Source organism: Python bivittatus, unplaced genomic scaffold, assembly GCF_059951505.1.
Source record: "Python bivittatus isolate LINGU-HERP-01145 unplaced genomic scaffold, Pbiv_v1 ctg000680_np1212, whole genome shotgun sequence".
Taxonomy (NCBI): Eukaryota; Metazoa; Chordata; class Lepidosauria; order Squamata; family Pythonidae; genus Python; species Python bivittatus.
The window spans coordinates 7,998,485-8,018,714 of NW_028277095.1; the positions used below are offsets into that span (position 1 = coordinate 7,998,485).

Sequence of the window (20,230 nt, forward strand, 5' to 3'; positions counted from 1 at the left end):
CCAAAACAGGCTAGAAAATCCCCCCCCCCCCATGGCTTTATGTCTGGAATAAACACCACAAAATACTTCCTGTTCCAGAAGATTTCCTTTGGGAACTCTATCAAACCACTTCCAGAATGGCACAGAAGAAAATGGATCTTCTGGGGAACATTTAATCCCTGGGATATTGAGTTTTGGAGATCCTACACTGGAGGCCCTTTTTTCATCCCTCTTGCTCAGACAAGTATAGCAGGCTTTGAAGCTGGGCACAAATGGCTTTTTCTCCACTGATGTTTGGGATAGAGAAATTGGGTGGATGATTTCTCTAAACTTTTTTTCAGGAAAAGAAAAATCCTTTGGACATTCCTCCAAGGCGGGACTTCCCCTTGGTGGTGCTCCAGGCCTGAACTGAAACAGCCCCACAGAGAACTCCTCTTCAGATGTCTTCCTTGGGAGTCAGCTTGGGAAGCCAGAGTGGCTGTGACTCTGGAGATAGGATAGTCCAGTGAAGGAGAGTCACTGGAGAAAGGAGGATCAAGCAGACCCCTTGGTCTTGCTTCATTGCCGAGTGCAAGAAGGCAAGAATGTCACTAAAACCCCCATTGATTGAGATGTCCTGGTCCATGAAGCCTTCACTCCCATTTCCCTAACCAGCTGTCTGGAGGAACACCCATTTATCTGTGCGACGGGAACCGACAGGGTCAAAGACGAGGATTCTTCCCGCTGTCTGCAAAGGATGGGGTCCCTTCCACCTTCCCGCACCGTTACACGCTTCCCTGAATGAGCTCACCAGCTTGAAGGGACGGAGTCGCTTAGTTCCTTAGCTGCTGTGCAGCCGATCCTTGGGGATGAAAGCAATTGAGTCTTGGAGCGCAGCCCAGATTCCTGTTTCAACTTGTATTCTTTGTGCAGCTACAGTGCAGAAGCCCCCCCTTCCTCCTCCCCCCCCCCCGCCCCAAGGCATGGATGAGGAGAGACAGCGAGTGGGCGGTGGCTGCCGAGTGCCAGAGATACTGTTGATTCAGCAAAAACTGGGGTCACTTTGCTTCAAAGCAGTTGGAAGTGATAACTACATGCTCCCCAATGATCTGTTGAGTTTTAAGCACTCTTACAGACAACATTTGCTGACGGCAGGGCGGAAGCTGCTTAGAAAGCGCTTTGGGAAACGTTGCATCCGACTTTCTGAGGCTTTTTTTCTTGGAGATGCAGCTTGAAAGGAAGGGCTCTGATTCTTCTTATCCTGCTGACCACAAGGGGCATTTCGAGTGGAGGTCGCTTCCTTTCAGCTGGGCTTTCCCCTGATTGAAAGACAGACACTCCTTTGAACTGAGACCATGATTCTAGATCGGTGTTTCTCAATCTCAGCAACTCTAAGATGTATGAAATGAACAGATTTCGTGAAAAGGCAGGACCTTTCATGAGCTGCAGTCACTTCCTCTAATGCATAGAGTGGCCAGACCAGGGTTTCTCAACCTGGGTGGCTTTAAGAGGTGTGGACTTCAACTCCCAGAATTCCCCAGCCAGCATGGCTGGGTGGGGAATTCTGGGAGTTGAAGTCCACACATTTTAAAGCTGCCCAGATTGAGAAACCCTGGGCTAGATTTGAAGCAGGATTTAAATGGAGGGGAGGGGAGGGGAGGGGAGGGGAAGACAAGTTGGTTATACAGATACAGGTTACATGTGAGGAAGATTACAACGACCTTATCAGTTTAGAAGTGGCATGCGTTAAAAAAAAAATCATGTTTTTGAGACCTTCTAAGATTGCCTAAAACCTTTTGATGAGTGTGGGTTGATCCATTTCTTGCACGGTGGTGCTATTAAAGTCCCACTTTTCCAAAATGGTCACTTTGAGGCTCCAACAGACGAGATGAGCAGCAGCTCCCAAAAGCTTCTGCCTTTTAATAAAACCTGTTCATTGGAAAAGGGGCTTCCAGACCCCTTCCCCTAATTTGCTTGAGAGTATGCAACCATATTTACAGGATGACCAATTTGTGAATGTCTTTTGTGGCCCATTCTCTATCCCATCACCTGAAGCCTCCTGGCATCAGAAGAGAAGGAAACATCATAGGGTGGGTGATAGAAACATAGCACTGGAAAGTGTTGACTTTCTGCTTAAGATGAACCCAAATTAAACCAGCCCAAACAGAAGGTTGTCCAACTTATATTCAGACACAACCAGAAATGGGTATCCTGTTTTTCCCTTGGTGGCTGTTCAACTGCCCTTAAGGATTGAAAAGATTTCCTAACATTCAACTGCATTTCTGTAATGTCTTCTGCTCTGTAACAACAAAGACCTTGACCTTCTCCTTCTGTGGAATAACTTCTTAGGACTTTAAAGTGTCCTATCATATCTTCCCTCAGTCATCTTTTCCTCCATGCTAACCATTCCTGGTTCCTCGGTCTCTCATAATGCTTAATTTCCTAACTCTGTCCAGGAGTTTTTCTGAATCCTTATTGGCGCCAGAAGTGGATTTGATGTAGAGAACCTAATCAATGCAGAATATAATGAAACTATCACTTCTCATACTTGGAAACCATACCACTCAGGGGCATCTGCAGGAGGGTGTCAAAACCATCTTGATGCTCATTTTGGTGCAATATTAAATTGCACTTGCCTTTTTAGCAGCCACATCACACTACTGATTTATACGTTTTCACCCTGGTGATTAAATATGCTTTCAAAATCCTTTTCAGAACACCAGCCATGGACTCCAGTTCCACCCCAGTCTGTTTGCCTTGTTTTTTGTAAGTGAAGAACTTTGCATTTGACCATGTCAAACTCCATTCCTTCATTTTCAGCTCATTTTTCTAGCCTTTTAAGACAATTCTGAATTCAGTTTCCTCTGCTAGAGTATTAATCAGGGGCATCTTCAGGGGGTGGGGTGAGTCAAAAAAATCAGAATGGAGCCATGATGGCACAATTGAAGCCACACCCCTTATTTGCAGGTGCTTACATGCGTGACACATGACAAAACAAGGATGGGGCTTTGTTTGCATGGTCATGGCTCCTATCCTGACTTTTTTGACCTTCCCTTTTAGGGCGCCCCTGGTATGCATAATTCTCCCCGACCCTAAGGAGCTTCAGAAAGAGCTTTTGGCACGTCCTGGCCCAAGGGGTGGAGGTGGTTTTTGCAGAATCCCAGAGACAATCTAAGCAGGGGAGGCAAGAGAAGGCCAGACCAGTTTGAAAAGAAGCATCTTTTCCCCGTCAGCAAACAATGTACCACACTGTAAACGGACCATCTAGTACAGAGGGTCAAAAATTAAATAAGAATCAGTGTTGGGCCAAATGACAGATGTAGCATTAAAACAAAACGACAAAAAGTTCTATAAGACATTATGTAGCTGTTTCTCCCTACGACTCCCCAACAGATGCTGATTTTTTTTTGAGAGTAATAAATACAAAACTCTTGTCTGCAGACTTTAATTATTCCAGTGACATGCCTTAACGTGCAGTGATATTGGACCCAGGTTTCCCAAGACATTAAATATGCTACGAATTTACTCCAAATGCTTTAATTGTCTTTTTTAGGATGATGAAATGAGATTGTATCATAAGGCCATTATCATTTTTTCCCTTCTGTGTGGCTGATTTCTGCTCAACTTACAGTTGTAACCCCCACCCCACCACCTGCGATGTTAGAGAGAGACAGCTGCACAAGATTGGCTGTATAAAATCACCATTTACAGCTGTGCTTTTCACTATTTTCATTAATAGGGAGAAATGATTCTCTTGTACATTTCAGGAGCATCTGTGAAGGGGTCAAAAATGTCAAGATGGTGGGTCTTCAATGACACAGTCACACCTACCATCTTGACATTTTTGACACACACACCCCTGGATGTCTCTGCACAGCTGGTATCTTATTCCTACAAGGAATGACAGATACATTTGGGTCAGGGAATCAGCCGGTTGCGTCTATTGGTTTATAGTTCAGGGCACAGCATGTATGAATTGTTTGAAGACAACCACTGAAATAATTACCAGCAAAGGGAGATATAATAGGAGGTGCCAGTCTGGCCACTGAAGGAAAGAGAAGAAGGCTGTTCTCTTCCTTCCTTCTTTCAAGTATCAAATTAACCAAGGAAGTCATAGTGAAATAAAGATCTGTCTCCCACTCTAAAGGTCCTTCTTTTTAAACCAGGGTTAATTGCCAAGACTTAGTCCTTTACCCAGGACTTAATTCTGGATAAAAATGCTGAACTGGTCTGAGTTGCTATGAGATGAGAGACACCTACTCCTTGCCATGGTATGAAGACACCCCACTAACCATTTGGAGAGGGCATGTTCTCATGATGTTGCCTTCATCTCACTGTCAACCTGCTGAAGCAGCCCAAAGTTGGCTTAGATGTTCTGTTGTGGAAGTGGTGTTTTCCCTCTTATCCTGGCACAAGATCTCCCACGTGGACAATCTAGAGTGCTTGGAGAAGAAACCTTGTTCATTTCCAGTTGGCTCTGCAAGTCTGCTGTGAGAACACCCCCTTCCAGCGAGTCACTGGACTATGGGCCTCTTCTGCATTGTTTGCTTGGCTACAGAGGAGACCAGAACACCAGGTTCTGCTACTTTATTCACTCTATTTTAGAGGGAATGGTCACTGCTTTGGGCAAGAGTTGAAATAGCCAAGACAGCCCACAACTTAACACCTCTTCCATGCACAGCAACCCTCTGCCTCTGCAACATTCACCTTAGCTGCTGCACCCGGCTGCACCAATCTGAGCAGACACTGGATGGCAAGCAGAGAGGTTGAAAACTCTTTGCTGGTGGACAGGGTCATAATCTTTTGGCAAAAAGAAAGAGAGAGAGAGAGAGAGGGAAAAAAAATTGGATGGAGCATCTAAGTGTCCCTGCACCACCCTGGTATGTGTTCAGTACTGGCACTGATGGCAGCTTTTCCTACCGTTGCTGAAGTTGGATGGGAATGGAGTTTCAACTGTGGAAATGACCCATGATTGTCCCTTCAGCATTGCATGTTGGAGCAGTATGGACAGCAGCACAACACAACTCTGGATGGTCATTAATGGCTCATGGTGGGGAATCGATGCCAACATGATCTCCTCCCCACCAGGGAATGGGACCAAAGGACAGTGAAGGAGGTGTATGGATGAGGCATATTTGACTTTCAGATTCCCCTCCGTGCAGCCCAGACTGCAAACAGTTAACCTAAGGAACAGATTGAAGTGCTCTGATGAATAGCGTTCATCAGAAAGAAAATCAGGGTTGCAACGCCAGCATTTCACTTTGGATTGAGATACCCATACATAGGCCATTTAGGGCGGCAAAGCTCTTATCCATCCCATTTCTTTCTGCTTTTTCCATGTGAAGAGCGAGGATCCTGTCTCTTTTATGAAGGGTGGGGGGCAATTTGCATCTGTATTTTGAAAACCATCATTCCTAGCAGTGAAAAGTAACTGCTCCAAAAACCTGGCTCTGAGAAAGAGAGCCAGTTCTCTCTATGTCTGCCTGGCAACTCCACAGTACAGGCTAATTTTATTTCCGTCTTTTGTTGTTGCCTTATGCTTTATAGCAGCAAACCTACAAGGGCGTTTGGGCTGATAGAGAGGGACAGGTCTAAAGTCACCCAATGAACTCTGTGGTCAAAACGGGCTTTGGAATCTCAGTTTCTCAATCCTGGATTGGACCCTTTCATGACTATTCCACCCTGCCCAGTGAGATAGTAATTAACTATATAGAACAATTAGGTATAATTGCATTTAATTGCATTGTATTTATTATTTTTACGTAGGTGTGGATAACTAGTGGCATAAACACAGATTACTAGCATAAAGTGGGGGCTTTTGGTTGTTTGGGGCAAAGGGGCTTCAGTTTCCAAAGCTGCTTTGCAAAAGGAATGGACATTATTGGAATGCTCTCTGTTGGTACTTTATCAACTTTCTCTCTTAACTTCTTCTTTGGTGCATCGATCGTACAACCACTTTTGTTCCTGTTGAGCCTTCTTCAAGTTTTCCTGTACTAATTGTTTGTATTGTTCTAACTTTTGTCTTTGGGCCAGAATATACTCTGCCATATTTTTAGGACCTTAGTTAAGATGACTGTCAAAAAATTGAAAGTCATCTTAATTGTCTGGGTTGGACAGAAAGTCGGGAGTCAAGTCAAGAAGTAAAATAAAATATAAAACAATGCCTGAGCAGGGTTCCTTTATCTTATAATGAATTATAATGAAAGCGTATTTTTAGTGAATCAGTAATTTTTTAAAATCATGGAGAAAATCTATCTAGGTGGTTGCTAGGAGTCAAAAATGACTTGATGTCACATAATCAATCAGTCAAGGTTTTAAAAACTCTAATGCCCTTCTCAAATAGGTTTCCTTTACTTTCAGAGTCCTTCCAAGTTGTGGTGACAGGAAATGGCTTCCGACATGCCCGTAACGTGGATCGAGTCCTCTGCAGCTTCAGAATCAATGAGACGGTCACGCTCAGTAAGTACCGTACTCTCCTATCTATCAATAAATGTTGCACCTCTAATGATTTTATTTACTTTTAGTGATTTTTTGAGAGTATTATTAGGGACAATAAAAACAAAATTGACACCACCAACAACGTGATAGCGATGGTGGTGATGATTCCAGTCCTAATAATGGTTGTGTTGCATTGTTCATTTGTGTGGAGTTCGCAGCGTTGACTGAAAATCCTTGCAGGAAGAGCGAGTGCTCTGGCTGGGCTTTGCCCACATGGTCCATGCAAGTGTCCTTGACACAGAGAAGAAGATTGGTAGGGATCCAGGGATGTCCTCGGGGTATGGTCAAAAAGGTCATATGGAGGTGATGTTCCACATGTGACACACGTAAGAATAGGTAGAGCTTCAGTCTCACTGTTGGAGTCACCCTCCTGACTTTTTTGGCCGCACCCTGCTGACAGCTCAGGAGCTCACCTGTTGGCAAGCCTGCTTGATAAGATTGCTGATAATGGAGATGTTGGTATTTGGCTCAGCTGCCTTCTCCCTTGTTGCAGCTGGGAACAAGGACATGGAGACATTCTTCTTTTTCTGTATCTTTTTGCCTTTGCTCCTACATATTGGGCTGGGTTCACACAACACAGTGCTTTCTAAACCTAGGTCAATAAAGCACCATTCATGGGTTCATAGAATATGTTCTTCTGTGGCAAGAGAATCACTCTTAAGTTAATGCTTTAGTTAATGGCCTGATTTGTTCAACATGCTCCAGACAATGACTGGGGTCCCGTAACACGTTGACCTGCCACTTATTCAACTGCACGTTGGCCTAGACTATTACATGGTGAAAACTCAGCTTTGCTGTTGGAGGAAGCAGGTTAAGAACAAAGCTACGAACAAAAGCAGGAGATTGTATTAGTGATGGAGTCTGTCCAATGATTCTATGTTTGTGTCCACATCCCATATGAAAGACCAGCAATGGTATTAACAAGTGCATTTGATTTCCTTAGTCTTGGGTATCCTGCCACACACACCTACACCAGGAATCAGCATATCCTGCAAGTCCTGCATAGGATGGGCCAAAGCAGGACGTGCCCATGCCAGCCTGCACAGACTGGACATGACAGGCTGTTTAGCTGATTTGTACCCAACATGAAGTTCTTGAAAGCCCTTTGGAAAGGTGAAATGTCCACCAGGCTTGCTGAGTTCCTGACAGTCTGAAAGTGACCTTCTTTCTATGTATAATTTTGACTAAAGAAGTTTTCCCACAGAGTAAAAAACAATACAAATGTTCAGTTAAAGAGAAATGGAGTGCAATAGAAGTAATAGAAGAATGAAAAAGAAATATAGAAAAATACGTAGAAAAGAAGGAAAAAGGAAAAAGGAAAAAGGAAGAATAATAAAGGAGGTGATCTTCTTAAGCTGAGTAAGGAGAGCAGAAGCTTTCGCTCACGGTTATGGGTGGTTCGGTACAGCCCCACTAGATTCTCTTGAGGGTGCAACAGTCCAGTGTCATAGCCGTTGGCAGCAGGCAAGCCATTCTTTGCTGCAGGAAGTGTGCAGGGCATTTTGACAAGTTAATGAGTAAGGTAATTAATTACTGGTAATTAATTAAGTTTGAAGTCATCTAAAGTGTTCCTTCTTTTTTTAAAAAGAACCAGCCCTTTGCTGGTCCTTCTGCCAGGAATCCTTCCCAGAACCATTCATCTCACCTCTTTTCTTGCAATTCACAAACTTCACCTTCTCCATGATCCCAGGAGCATTTGCGCCACACATAAAAAAGGGGCAGAGCTTTGTTTGCACGGCCATGGCCGCCATCTTGATGTTTTTAACACACACACACACACACACCCTCCCACAGACACTGCTGCTTTCTGTTGTGATCCTTTCTCTTTTAGGATCCTGTTGGGCTCTACAAATTGCAATGGAGCCAGTTACAAAATGTTAATGGAGGGGGCACTCAGCCATGCTGAGCTGTTGAAATGTGTACATCATAACAGTATATTGGAAACCAGAAGGCAAGTCTTTGCTTCTTACTGTTCCCATCTAGCAAGATAAGCGTGCATTAAATGTCTTTTTTTCTAAAGTAAGTTGCAGCTTGCCACAGGGATCAAAACAGTCAAGATGGCAGACATAACCATGTGATCAAAGCCTTTTGTGTGTGTGTGTCATGACAAGCGAAACAGGAATGAGTCTCTGATTGCATGGTGTGGCTGCTGCCATCTTGACCTTTTTGTGCACCCTGCACACAACCCTAACTTGCCAATGTGTCAACGATGGTTCTCCAAAGTGATGTGGTTCCCAGTGAGGAAATGGAAGTGCAAGTGTGCATCAGCAGACCTTCCTGAAACCTTCATTTTTAATCTGACATCCAAATTAAGCTGTTCAGTTAAAGTCTCGGACAGAGTTTCTCAACCTCAGCAACTTTAAGATGTGTGGACTTCAACTCCCAGAATTCCCCAGTCCTAAAACTAACAACACCTCCTATGAAAATAGCACAAAAATACAGCAGAATAAAAAATAGCCAATCATGAGCAAGCAGCTTTCTCCAGTCAAATACAAAAGGCCCACACATGTTCCTGTGCAGAATAGAAAAGATTGTGTCCAGTTCTGCAAGTAGATTGACCCTCATGATATGCCCAATGTGTCCTGAACATTTGGAGACTGACCTCAGAAGAAAGTCCTGGCGAATAGAAGGGGTAGAAATGGAAGCAGTAACAGACTTCATTTATTTGGGCTCCAAGATCACCGCAGATGGAGACTGCAGCCATGAAATTAAGAGACGCTTGCTCCTTGGGAGGAAAGCTATGGCAAGCCTAGACAGCATATTAAAAAGCAGAGATGTCACCTTGCCAACAAAGATCTGCATAATCAAAGCTATGGTTTTTCCAGCAGTAATGTATGGCTGTGAGAGCTGGACCATAAAGAAGGCTGAGCGCCGAAGAATTGATGCCTTTGAACTGTGGTGCTGGAGAAGACTCTTAAGAGTCCCCTGGACTGCTAGGAGGTCAAACCAGTCAATCTTAAAGGAAATCAACCCTGATTGCTCATCGGAAGGATTGATAATGAAGCTCAAGCTCAGATACTTTGGTCACCTAATGCGAAGAGAGATCTCTTTGGAGAAGACCCTGATGCTGGGAAAGATGGAAGGCAAAAGGAGAAGAGGACGGCAGAGGATGAGATGGTCAGATAGCATCACTGAAGCAATGAGGATGAAACTGAGCAAACTCAGGGAGGCAGTGAAGGACAGGAAGGCCTGGCACGATGTGGCCATGGGGTCACGAAGAGTCGACTTAACGACTGAACAGCAACAACTCAGAAGAAAGAGGTTTATACCCCACCCAACCTCACCAGAAGAGACTGCAAAATGCACCTTGGAAAGCCGTGAATTAACAGCAGCTTCAGTGCCACTCCACTGCCTTCTGAAATGTATTTAAATTGTTAACAGCAATTTCCTGAAAATACAGCTGTGGCACTTACAGCAAGAGTGCCATGACTTCATCGCACAAGTACATCTTTGAACCATTTAGACAACAATATCTTGATGCACAACTCACCATTTTATTCATTTAAACATTTGACAAAATTGCCAGCCCGCCCAAGTCTTGATAGACTCTAAATGGTGAGCAGCATCAACAAATAAAAATCACGCAATACAATATAAATAGGTAAAATACCATTCATTCCCTTTCATATCCAATGATTTCCCTCCCCACACCTCCCCACCAAATGAGCTTAGGCCAAAGCGTCGAAGGAATAAAACAGCTTTAACTTGCGTTCAAAATACAAAGAGAGCTGGGTTGCACGATCTCCGTGGGAGAAAGAGTTGCACACTGGGGGGACTACCTCGAGGAAGGCTCGTGAGCATCCCAAATTCTCAGCTGCCCTTTTGGAAGGACTGGATGGGCAGATGCATCTCTGGCCACCCCAATGTTGTGATGTAGGGCTTAAAGGTAAGAACCGGCTTTTTGAATCAGGCCCCAGAGCCAAATGACTCCAAATTAGGTGTTATTTTGCACTGGTGGGATTGGCCCACCAACAGTCTAGCCGTGGGTAAGCCCCCTGCAGCTGGGGAAGACCAAGAACTACAGCCATTTCAGTAAATACCGGAATCGGAATGTCCCTCCCTCATTTAGAGCGAGCTCATGAAGGTGGAGACTCTTTGAATGACTTGAAATGCTTCTTCATGGATTTCTCTCCACCTGGGCTGAGTTGCCACTTATGAGATCAGCAGCCCAGGGACTCACCCCCCATCTCTTGATTGTTTAGATGTCCTCTCCCTCCCATTCCTTTCCCAGCCACCCCCCCCCACACCAATAGTCTCCCACATCACCACATTTTGCAGCTTCCAGCCTGCCCCAAAGACAGCACCACGCAGAGAGTGTCACAGCAGTCCAGCGACCAGGACGTCATCCTGCTTGTAAAGGATGCCTCTGAGGGGAATCTGAGCATCGATTGGCAGACAGTCTCCGCTTTGTTCTGCTGCTGTTCTCGGTCTGTGCTCAGATCCTGTCCGGTTCTAGATCTGGAGGGCACAGAAGAATGCAAAGAACATGGGGTTCACCTGGGGGGACAGTGAGCACTACCAGCACGTGGTGGGGAGGCACGCAGGGGATGCACGTGGCACAGATTGCAGTGTGGCTCAGCGCCTGACTCCATTTTGCAGATTGGGGAGGCCTGACCTAGAGAAGGGATCAAATTGGAGCACATGCAGCACGCAGGAGCTATCAGAGCAAACGTAAAGAACTGCATACGCTACTTGGAAATAAATGAACGAAAAACCGTGACCACTGGAATGCCCAGGGAACCGTAGGGGAAAAGATCAACAAGCTCCAATCTCAGAGGAGGACTAAAACAAGCCAAGTTTGAACCTCGGGTAACATTCAGGGTGAATCAGATCACGAAGGAAGCTCTTCCGGTGGTGGCATTTATCCCACGAAACTGCCGTCCTTGCGGGAAAAAGGAGCTATTTTGCTGAAGTGTGGAAATGGGCAGAAAAGCCACAAAAAGGCCGCAAAGGAAAAACAAAGGCAAGAACTGCGACTCTAGGTAGATCAAGAGCCCAGCAGGAGTATTTTTGGATTAAAAATGAAATTGAAACATTAAGAGAGCAAACACTGTTTTTAAGAGAGATTCTTCCAAATGTAAGAGTTTTTTTCCCAGCCCTGTCATGTTGAGTCTCTCACGGCTCTCACAGTCACAGAACTTTACTCAGATGAGAACTAGCCAAAAGTTTTTGTGCCAAATTCTGCTTTTTCCTCTGCCCCAGAAAGTGTGTTGTCTCCTCCTTCTCTTTCTCCTCCTTCTCCTGCACTTTCTCCTTCTCCTTCCTTCCTTTCCTTCTCCTTCTCTTTCTCTTTCCTCTTCCTCCTCCTCCTCCTCCTGAAACCCACTCCATTCCCCCAATCATTCCAAGTTCAGGACATCTCACATTTTTCTTTCTTTGATTTGTCGAGAGAAAAAAATTCTCCCAACTCTGCATCACCCAAATCCTCACTGGCCATTTCTGTCCTGGATAGGGTTCATGCGAGCCCCCTTCTACCTGGCTTCCACAGAGCTCGTCTGGTGCCTTTCTGTGAGACAGGCAGCAGGTACAATGGATGCAAAAAAAAAAAAAGCCCATAAATCTTTTCCTCCCTGGCTTGTAAATCCTCACCATATTATTTTCTCGCTGAAAAGATCTAATGATCGGCCTACTGAGCTTTGAAAGAGCTTCTCTTGTGTTCATGGCAAATAAACACAGGAATAGAGGAGGCTGAGGGAGAGCAATCCTGGTAGGCTTTTATTTTTCTTTCTATGGAGGAAGAGGGTTGGTTGGATCAGTCTCAGGACCCCCACATAGCCACAGACAACAGCCAACAGCCAACCTGGAGGACAGCAAGGGCCAACAGTGTTCAGTGTGATCAGCAAACATGCTAACATTTCCACACACTCCCATGGGTGGAATGCAGTGCTAGGATGGATAGTAGAGAATGCAAAGATGCAGAGACCCCAAAACTACTTGAATTCTTTTAAACTTTCATTTCCCAATTGTTGGTAATAGGTAAGCTGGTTGTGTAGAAATACCTCAAGGTTAAAACTATTTATTGAGGCAGGAGCAGCTGTCTTTATTTTAGTTCTATCTGCTGTATGGGACTGCAGAGAATTCAGAAGGCAGAATGACTCTGAAAAAGTAGTGTTTCAAAAGATGGATGGGAGGTCAAAGAAAAAGTTCAGGAGTACCTTCTTATTTGAACATCATATCTGATGTTGAACATGTTGAAGAAAGGTGCTGCTGAGACTGCAATCAGAAACATTTTCTAATTTTATGGACCCTTTTTATCGAGAGATGACGTGCTTAATGTTATTAATCAGCGCTCCCCATACTCTAAAGCAGATTTCCCCAAGTTAGTTGTATTTGCTGGCAGGGGATTATGGGAACTGAAGGTTCAGCACATCTGGAGAACAGGAAGCTGGCTAAAAATGAGGATAGCTAAAACCAGTCCCCCAGAACTCACTCTACACGTCTTCCCCCTCTGGAACCTCAGAAGACTTTGAGATAGGTAATGGTCCATCTCTTGAAGGACTCTTCAAATTCTGCAGGGTTTGCTCTCAGGACAATAACACCTCCTTTGCCCCAAACAGCTGGAGAAATAGAAAGATTTGTGGGAACCATAGACAAACCTCAGCGGCTGAAAAGAAACAAAAAGGAAATAAGGAAATGTACTTGTTTCTATATAACTGTGCAGCCTCACTGCCCACAACACCTGGCTGGGTTCCAGGAACTATAACTTCCAAGAGAAACATTACCATCCAGCTTCTGGAGTATGCTCATCCTAGGCAAGAGGATTCCGACTTAAGACCCAAATGCCAATAAGATGAAACTATCGGTCTCCTTTTTTCCTACTTGCACCTAACTGTGGCACACACAGCCTTTTTTCTGCTACGTTCTCATGAGGTTGCCTTCATCCCTGCCCAGCCCATGGATGAGACGCTTAAGTCATCCATCTCTTTGTTGCTCTTTGACCACATTGCTGAATGTTTGGCCAACTTCATGGAGCAGCTGCAAATAAAGGACAGGAAGCTGCCGCTGGGCTTCACCTTCTCCTTTCCCTGCCACCAGACCAAGCTGGACGAGGTAGGTGAGATTTTTGCTCCTGGGGGACTGCGTTAGGTCTTCCCCGCACGCATCCACCTCTGGCCCACAGATGCTCTGGCAGCATCTTTTTCCTCCCGGTCCTCATGAGGTTCGCTTCCTCCCTTGCCCAGCCTGTGAATGAGAGGGGCTTAAGTCATTTGTGGCTGTGCTGGCGTTAAAGTTGCGCTTCCCCCCTTAAGCCGATCACATCCAGAGGCAGCGGCCAGGTGGGTGAAGTCTGTTACTTTGCTTTAGCGCCTCTGACCTCACAGGCAAAGTCGGGTGCCCAGAAGTGGGCGGGATAGAGCGGTCCTGTGGGCGGGTTGGGACTGAGGCGGGCACGGCTCCTCCCCGGTGCTCCCCGGTCATCCTTGTCTGCCACCACTGGGCAATGTGTCCTGCCAGTGATCTGTCGGAGCTGCGCCATAGCACCAGGCTGATCAGACGACAGTCCTCTCAGGGCATTGCGGCCCCTGCAGAGGCTGAAGTACCGTAATAGAGGAGGGATGGAAACAGCCCCCTTCCCAAAGGCCCACGGGGCATCTGGAGGCAGCGTTTATAGCCACCGAAGAAAGGAAAGATGGGGAGGGAAATTGCTGCTTGGGACTCAGCCCCTTTGAGACACCAGGCTGTTTTCTATACTTCATTCGACTTGGGGTACGGCAGAAAGGGGTGCAGGAGGAGGGAGGAGGAGGGAGCCTCAAGGTGGGGAGTTCTGCAGCCAGATGCACCCCGTTCCTGCTGCAGGGTGAAATTGGCAGATGCTTCTCCCACTGCTGGTGATGTGCTGAAGAGGAAGGGCAGCCAAGCCGGAAGAATCGGCCAATGGTTTTGTTTATCATGTGCTGCACAGACGTCCTCGGGACAACATCACCCGGCAGTCAGGCAGAACAGGCGCAAGAGAGGCGAGACCACGATTGGCTGCAGGGACGGCAGAGGTCTTACCAGTAGAGTTTTTGTCCAGCTCAAGGTCTCTGCAGACTCCTGCTGCTTTAGTCCAAGTGAGGGAAATGGTATTGAGACCTGGCCCCCCAGGCGCCGCCCCTTTGGCACATGCGTGCAATATCACAACACATGTACAGAAGGACTGGTGCTTGTGTCACGACAGTGTGATGCTGCTGTCGTCAGACTGACGGGCGTCACTGGGTGGAGAGCACCTCACTCAACAGTGGGAAGAGGCTCGATTAAATGGTGAAGATGAGAACCACGGTGCCAGCGGCTTTTAGGCTACTTGTCTGTTCCAGGGTAAACCAGGTTAAAGACTCCACAGTTGCAGCATGAAGAAAATACCCTGAAAAATAAAGACAGGCCACAGTTTACCAGAGAGGAAATGGCAAAGGACGTGAAAAGGGTTAAAAACAAAGAAGTCGCCTCAGCTTCGCCAACTGAATGCCCGAAAAAGGTTGAGGATATCTAGCAGAAATGGTCTAGGACAGTGTTGTCCAAACCTGGCCACTTTAAGATGAATGAACTTCAACTCCCAGAATTCCCCAGCCAGCCATGTTCCTGAGGACTCCAGAAGCAGCCATGCCTGAGCTAGGAGCCCTCATCCTGCTCTTCTTCAGGTCTAGTGAACAACTCCCATCATCCCCAGACACCAGGTCCAGTAAGGCTACTTCAGCGTTTTTCAAACTTGGCCACTTTAAGGTGTATGGACTTCAATTCCCAGAATTCCCCAGCCAGCATGCTGGCTGGAGAATTCTGGGAGTTGAAGTCCCCACAACTTAAAGTGGCCAAGTTTGAAAAAAATTGAGCTACTTTAAATTCTTTTAGGCAAACTTGACCCCTCTAGCATTTCGTTCTTGAGTCTCAAATGCAGTATGAATATTCAGCAAAGGACAGCAAGCAGGGGGAGAGTCAAAAAAGGTCAAGATGGCAACCACAAGTGCACAACCAAAGCCCCACCCTTTTTTACCGGTGGCATGAAGGGCGACACAGTCAAGGAAACCTATTCGGTTGCTGCCCGTATACAGCGGTCTTCCCTAGTAGAAAGGAAGATTCTTGACCAGTTCCTCCTAGTCTAAGGAAGAACAGATTTGCATTGCGTTCCATCCCAACTAGGCCAATTCCACCAAAAAGACTTTTGATCCCTGGGGGAAATCCGGCTTAGGATTCCAACTCAACTCCATCCCGCATTCTTGAAGTGATTCTTGGCTGGAGCAGCTGCAACAAAGTCCATCAGCAACCGATGGGGACCTGACCTGGAGTGTCTGCTCTGTTGGGTGATGTCGCCCAGTCTCTGATTAAACCTAAGGCTGATATTAAGACAAAGCTTGCACTCCTTTTGTGCTTAGATCAATCCAGTTGAGATATAAGGGGGAAACTCTAAAGTTTCAGCCTGCGTGCGTGCCCTGAATCAGATTACTGGCAATGGGAAACACTGGCCGTGTGTGTGTGTGTGTGTGTGTGCAGTCAGACTTACGTGTTTGATGTCAGCCCCACCAGGTAGTCCAGAGCAGGAAATCAACGCCATGGGAAGGCTAAGACTACTTTTACTGAGATGGGCTATAAGGACAGAATTGTGCAACTCTGATTGTGCTGGACCCCACCTTATACCCTTGTGAATTAGGGAGGTTTCCCTCTGAGCCGCTTCCAAATGCCTACTGTGAACGTAAATAATTCTTTTCCCCTCGTTACTTTGAGGAAATGTATCTCTGCCAGGATCATCTTTTACACTCTCTACACCGTCCTGGACCAAACACCCTCTCTGAGGCTGAAATATTCCATCCTTCTGAAGATATTGAGAAGCTCTTGGCCAAAAGTAATGCAACTCCTGTGTCCGGAATGCCCTGGCTTGACATGAAAACCTTTTGGATCCCTTTTTCAGCCAGGAAAGGGTTTGTCTCATTTCTTCATGGGATTATTTGCATCCATATGTTGGCTGGAAACAAAGCTTATGCGATACCATCAGTTTAAAAACTCGGTCAAGACAGAAGGATCCAAAAACGTTCTTCTCCCGCCTTCTCTTGCCGTCTGTAGAAATAGCTAACTCCATAAGACAGTTGTCTGTGATTTTTGCTTCTCCGTCTTCTCCTTCCCCGCCTACCCAACAAACACCGTCGTCAGTAACTTTGGCATCCGGAGTGTATACGATGCTGCTACGCAAACCCGGGCTGTTTTAGCATGGTTTCAGGCATGGTTTTCATTACAGCATTAGCAAAACACTCATTTCTCATTTGCTGCGCTTTCCAGCAGGCGCTTTGGTCTGGCGCGGGGCTCGGGGAAGGCACCAGTCTCTCTTTCTCTCGGCGTTCTCGCCTCCCCGCAAAATGGGTTTCGTTTTTTAAAAAGGGACTCTTGTTGGAAGGAATATTCTCTCCTGTCTCTCTCTAATGAGAGTCAGAAACGTTTCGGGGCCAGAATAAGCAAACATTTCTGGATAGTGTGAAGATTTCCAAGGTATTCTTTGCGGGCCGCTGGCCTTTCCCTTGGAACCAAAGTCCCACGGCAAGGGAGCCGAGGAAATGCAAACATTCAAAGCACCATGCTCCTATGCGGACCTCCTGCTCCAAACCAACTAAGCGAAAGAGAAGAAGGCCGCGTTCACAGAGCAGGGAGCCAGGAAAGAAGTATCTTTTCCTTTAGGGGCAAATGGAAAAAGTTCCTAAGAATATGTGGGTCATCTGGAGGGCTGCAGGGGGATCAGAAAAAGTCAGGACGACCTCTGTGCCTGTGCAGCTGAAGCCCTGCCTCTTTTATATGCAAAAGAAAAGGGGGGGGGGCTTCCATCGTGCAGGCGCAGAGGCCATCTTGACTTTTTTGATCCCCCTGCAAATATCACTGGCTGGCTGGCTGGCTTTTGAAGGTTTCATTTAGGTGGAAGAGAGTTGATAAACTCTCCCATCTTCAAGGAGTGACAAAAATCAGGACTGTCTCAGTAAACTCCTTCCCGTCTTCAGCCATTCTGCCTCTCTAAATCAGAGGACAACTTATGGCTCTTTCTTATGGCTCTTTGACCGTGACTTGAGGGTCAGAAACACAGAGAAGCTGTAACGTAACCCTTAAAAAGAGGATTAATATTAGGGTTTTAAAAACAAATCACATCCCAGTCATTCCCACCCACATTGCATCATTGCTGTATCCACTGGGGTTGTTGGGGTTCCTCAGAAAGTTGTGGCACCAATGCCTCACCTGGACATTGTGTCTCCTGAGTCTGCTGTTCGCCTGATGCTTTGCAGGGCCCAGTCAGTTAGAGTGGGTCACCATATCGAGCTATGGAGCCTTCCCTCCATTTACTTGAGGCTCCTTCCCTGATTTGGGCCCTTCAATGCACCTCCTAGGGCCAGAGCAATGGCCGCTCCCCCAGCCATATCCTATGGATTCTCCAAGAGTTCAACCTTCAGAGGGCCTCCAGATCTTGCCACCATAATGCCATGGCTTCTTTATATAAGGAGTTTTCCTACAGAGTGCAAAAAAGGTCAAGTCTGCTTCAATGCAAGCCCCTTGAGGGCTTCCTGAACAGCTTCCCCTAGTTGTCCTGGCACCTGTCGGGAAGATATTGGTCTTTGATTTTTTCTGGATTTTTTCCCCCTTTCACTTGCCAATCTAGCCTACAGCTCTGCAATTTCCTGGCTGTCAGCTTTCCAAGTACTAACCATTCCCAACGCAGCTTGGCTTGTTCAAGATCATCCAAGAACAGCTAAGCGCAGCAGCCACAGCCATGCAGTTGGAGCCCCGTCCCTTTCCACATTCATCAGCTTTGCAGGCACATACTAAGGTGGAGCTTCGCGCCATCACGCCCACCCTCTTGGCTCTTGGCCTCCCCCCCATGGGCACCCCTGGCTAAATACTGCCACTAATCGAGGCCTGAAGGAAGAGGTTCCCTCAAGCTTAGCTTGACTCCTGATGGCCACATGGACACCTTCATCTATTCATCTTGGCAACAGCAGTAATTACCCATCTCCTCCTTCCAGGATTTTTTTAAAACTTCCCATTGTGGGATTACCTGGTGGTTTCCCATCACTCTAGCCTTCCCTTAGGCTTGAAAGCCAATTGGGTGACTTTGAGTTGGTAACTATCTTAGTGGAGCCCACATCACAGGGCTGTTGTTGTGGGGAAAATAAGAGGCAGGAGCATTATATAGACTCCCCTGAGTTGTATAAAATAAAGGCATGGGTATAAAGCTAATAATCGATAGATCAATAGATCAACGGAGATAGGAAGGAAGGAAGGAAGGAAGGAAGGAAGGAAGGAAGGAAGGAAGGAAGGAAGGAAGGAAGGAAGGAAGGAAGGAAGGAAGGAAGGAAGGAAGGAAGGAAGGAAGGAAGGAAGGAAGGAAGGAAGGATCCAAGTACTAACCAGGTCTGACTCTGCTGTGATTCTTTGAGGTCAGTCAATGTTAGCTGGGTTAGGGCTTGCTTGGCAATATGCACTGTATTTAGATAATTTTATTTCATTTGCATTGAAATAGTTGCCTAGTTCCCCCATCCTTGTTCTAAAGTGCAGCACCTGGCAGGCCTCTGAAAGACCCAGGGATGGCTTTGGCTGGTGGAAGATGATGCCTCCTTGCCCCAGAGTTTTGGGGAGAACCAGGACTGGAGCCAGGCCAGGAGGTCAGAACTCTGAGCTGGCAGCCTAAGACAAGGAGAAGGACACAGACCCTCCCTACACTGCCGTTTTTTAAAAAAAAAAAACATAATTTTTAATGAACGTTGCGCTGGCAGGTTGCCAGGTGAAGCCCTACCTCCCAGTGTCACCTCTCTTTCCAAGAATGTATTTGGGGTGGTGCAATCCAGTGTTTTGTTTTGAAGCTGTCAGGACTCTGGAGGAGGGATGGGGGGTAGAATAAGCTGAGAGAGGACTTGGGGGCTGCAGGGGGGGCTGTTTACCAGTTTTCTTCCTTCCTTTTTTTAATCTGATGAAGGCTTACATCAGCTTGTTGTTTTCAGCATGGCATGTTTTTGTCTGTTTTTAAAAAAATGTACTTTAATTGGAGTGGTGTGACCTGATTGCCTTTTTGAGGCCCTGGTGGAGGCGGGGGGGGGGGTGTTAGTCCTTCAAGGTGAGCAGGTTGGGGAGGCAAAGGTCTGGGAGTGCCAGTTTGCCTCCTTTCGAAGGAATTTTCTGCCACGTTTTGTGGGGGTCTATACAAGACAGGGGGGTCTGCAGGGAGGGGGGTCAAACAAGTCAAGATGGTGGCCACAACCATGCAAGCAAAGCCCTGCCCCTTTTTTACACGCATGATGCATGGTTTTGGTGCCATCTTGACTTTTTTGACCCCTTCACAACTGCAGACACTCTGCTCTGAGATTCGGCATCGAGGCTTCGGATTCCCTCTCTTGTTTGGGAGCCTCACCAGTTAACTTCTGCAAAATGGGCACTGGGGCAGCCAATGAGGAGTTCACAAGGTTTTGAGGGCTGGGGCCATCGCTGTCTTCCATTTGGCTTCTTGGGGTAGTAACTTTTCTTTTTCTCAGCTTCCTTTGTGTGCCTTTTTCGAAAAGGGTGTCTGGTGACCAGCCTTGTCCCTCTTCACATGCTTGTGACCTCCATTTGTGTATGCTCGTGACATGCCCTCAGCATTCCAGATGTGCCCACCATCCCCGTTTCTCCATATCTGGAATCCCAGTTTCAACATTTGTTTTGCAATCAGTGTTTCCAGGAAGAAGTCAGAGGGAAATTATGCAAACGAATAGTTCGTTTGTAGCAGGAAGCAAAGAATGAAAGCCCTTCGTGCCTGAGAAGAAGCCAAATCATCTAACTGAGCAAAATATTAACCCCACCA

At 46.4% G+C, this 20,230-nt stretch overlaps 1 protein-coding gene across 1 annotated transcript in view; it reads left to right on the plus strand.

The window, feature by feature from the left end:
* Nucleotides 1-20,230, plus strand: part of ANTXR1 (ANTXR cell adhesion molecule 1) — a 163,680-nt gene that overhangs the window by 55,847 nt on the left and 87,603 nt on the right. The window contains exon 10 of the mRNA XM_088151989.1: nucleotides 6,319-6,417. Coding sequence (XP_088008115.1) covers nucleotides 6,319-6,417 — 99 coding nt within the window. The remainder of the gene's footprint in view (nucleotides 1-6,318; nucleotides 6,418-20,230) is intronic.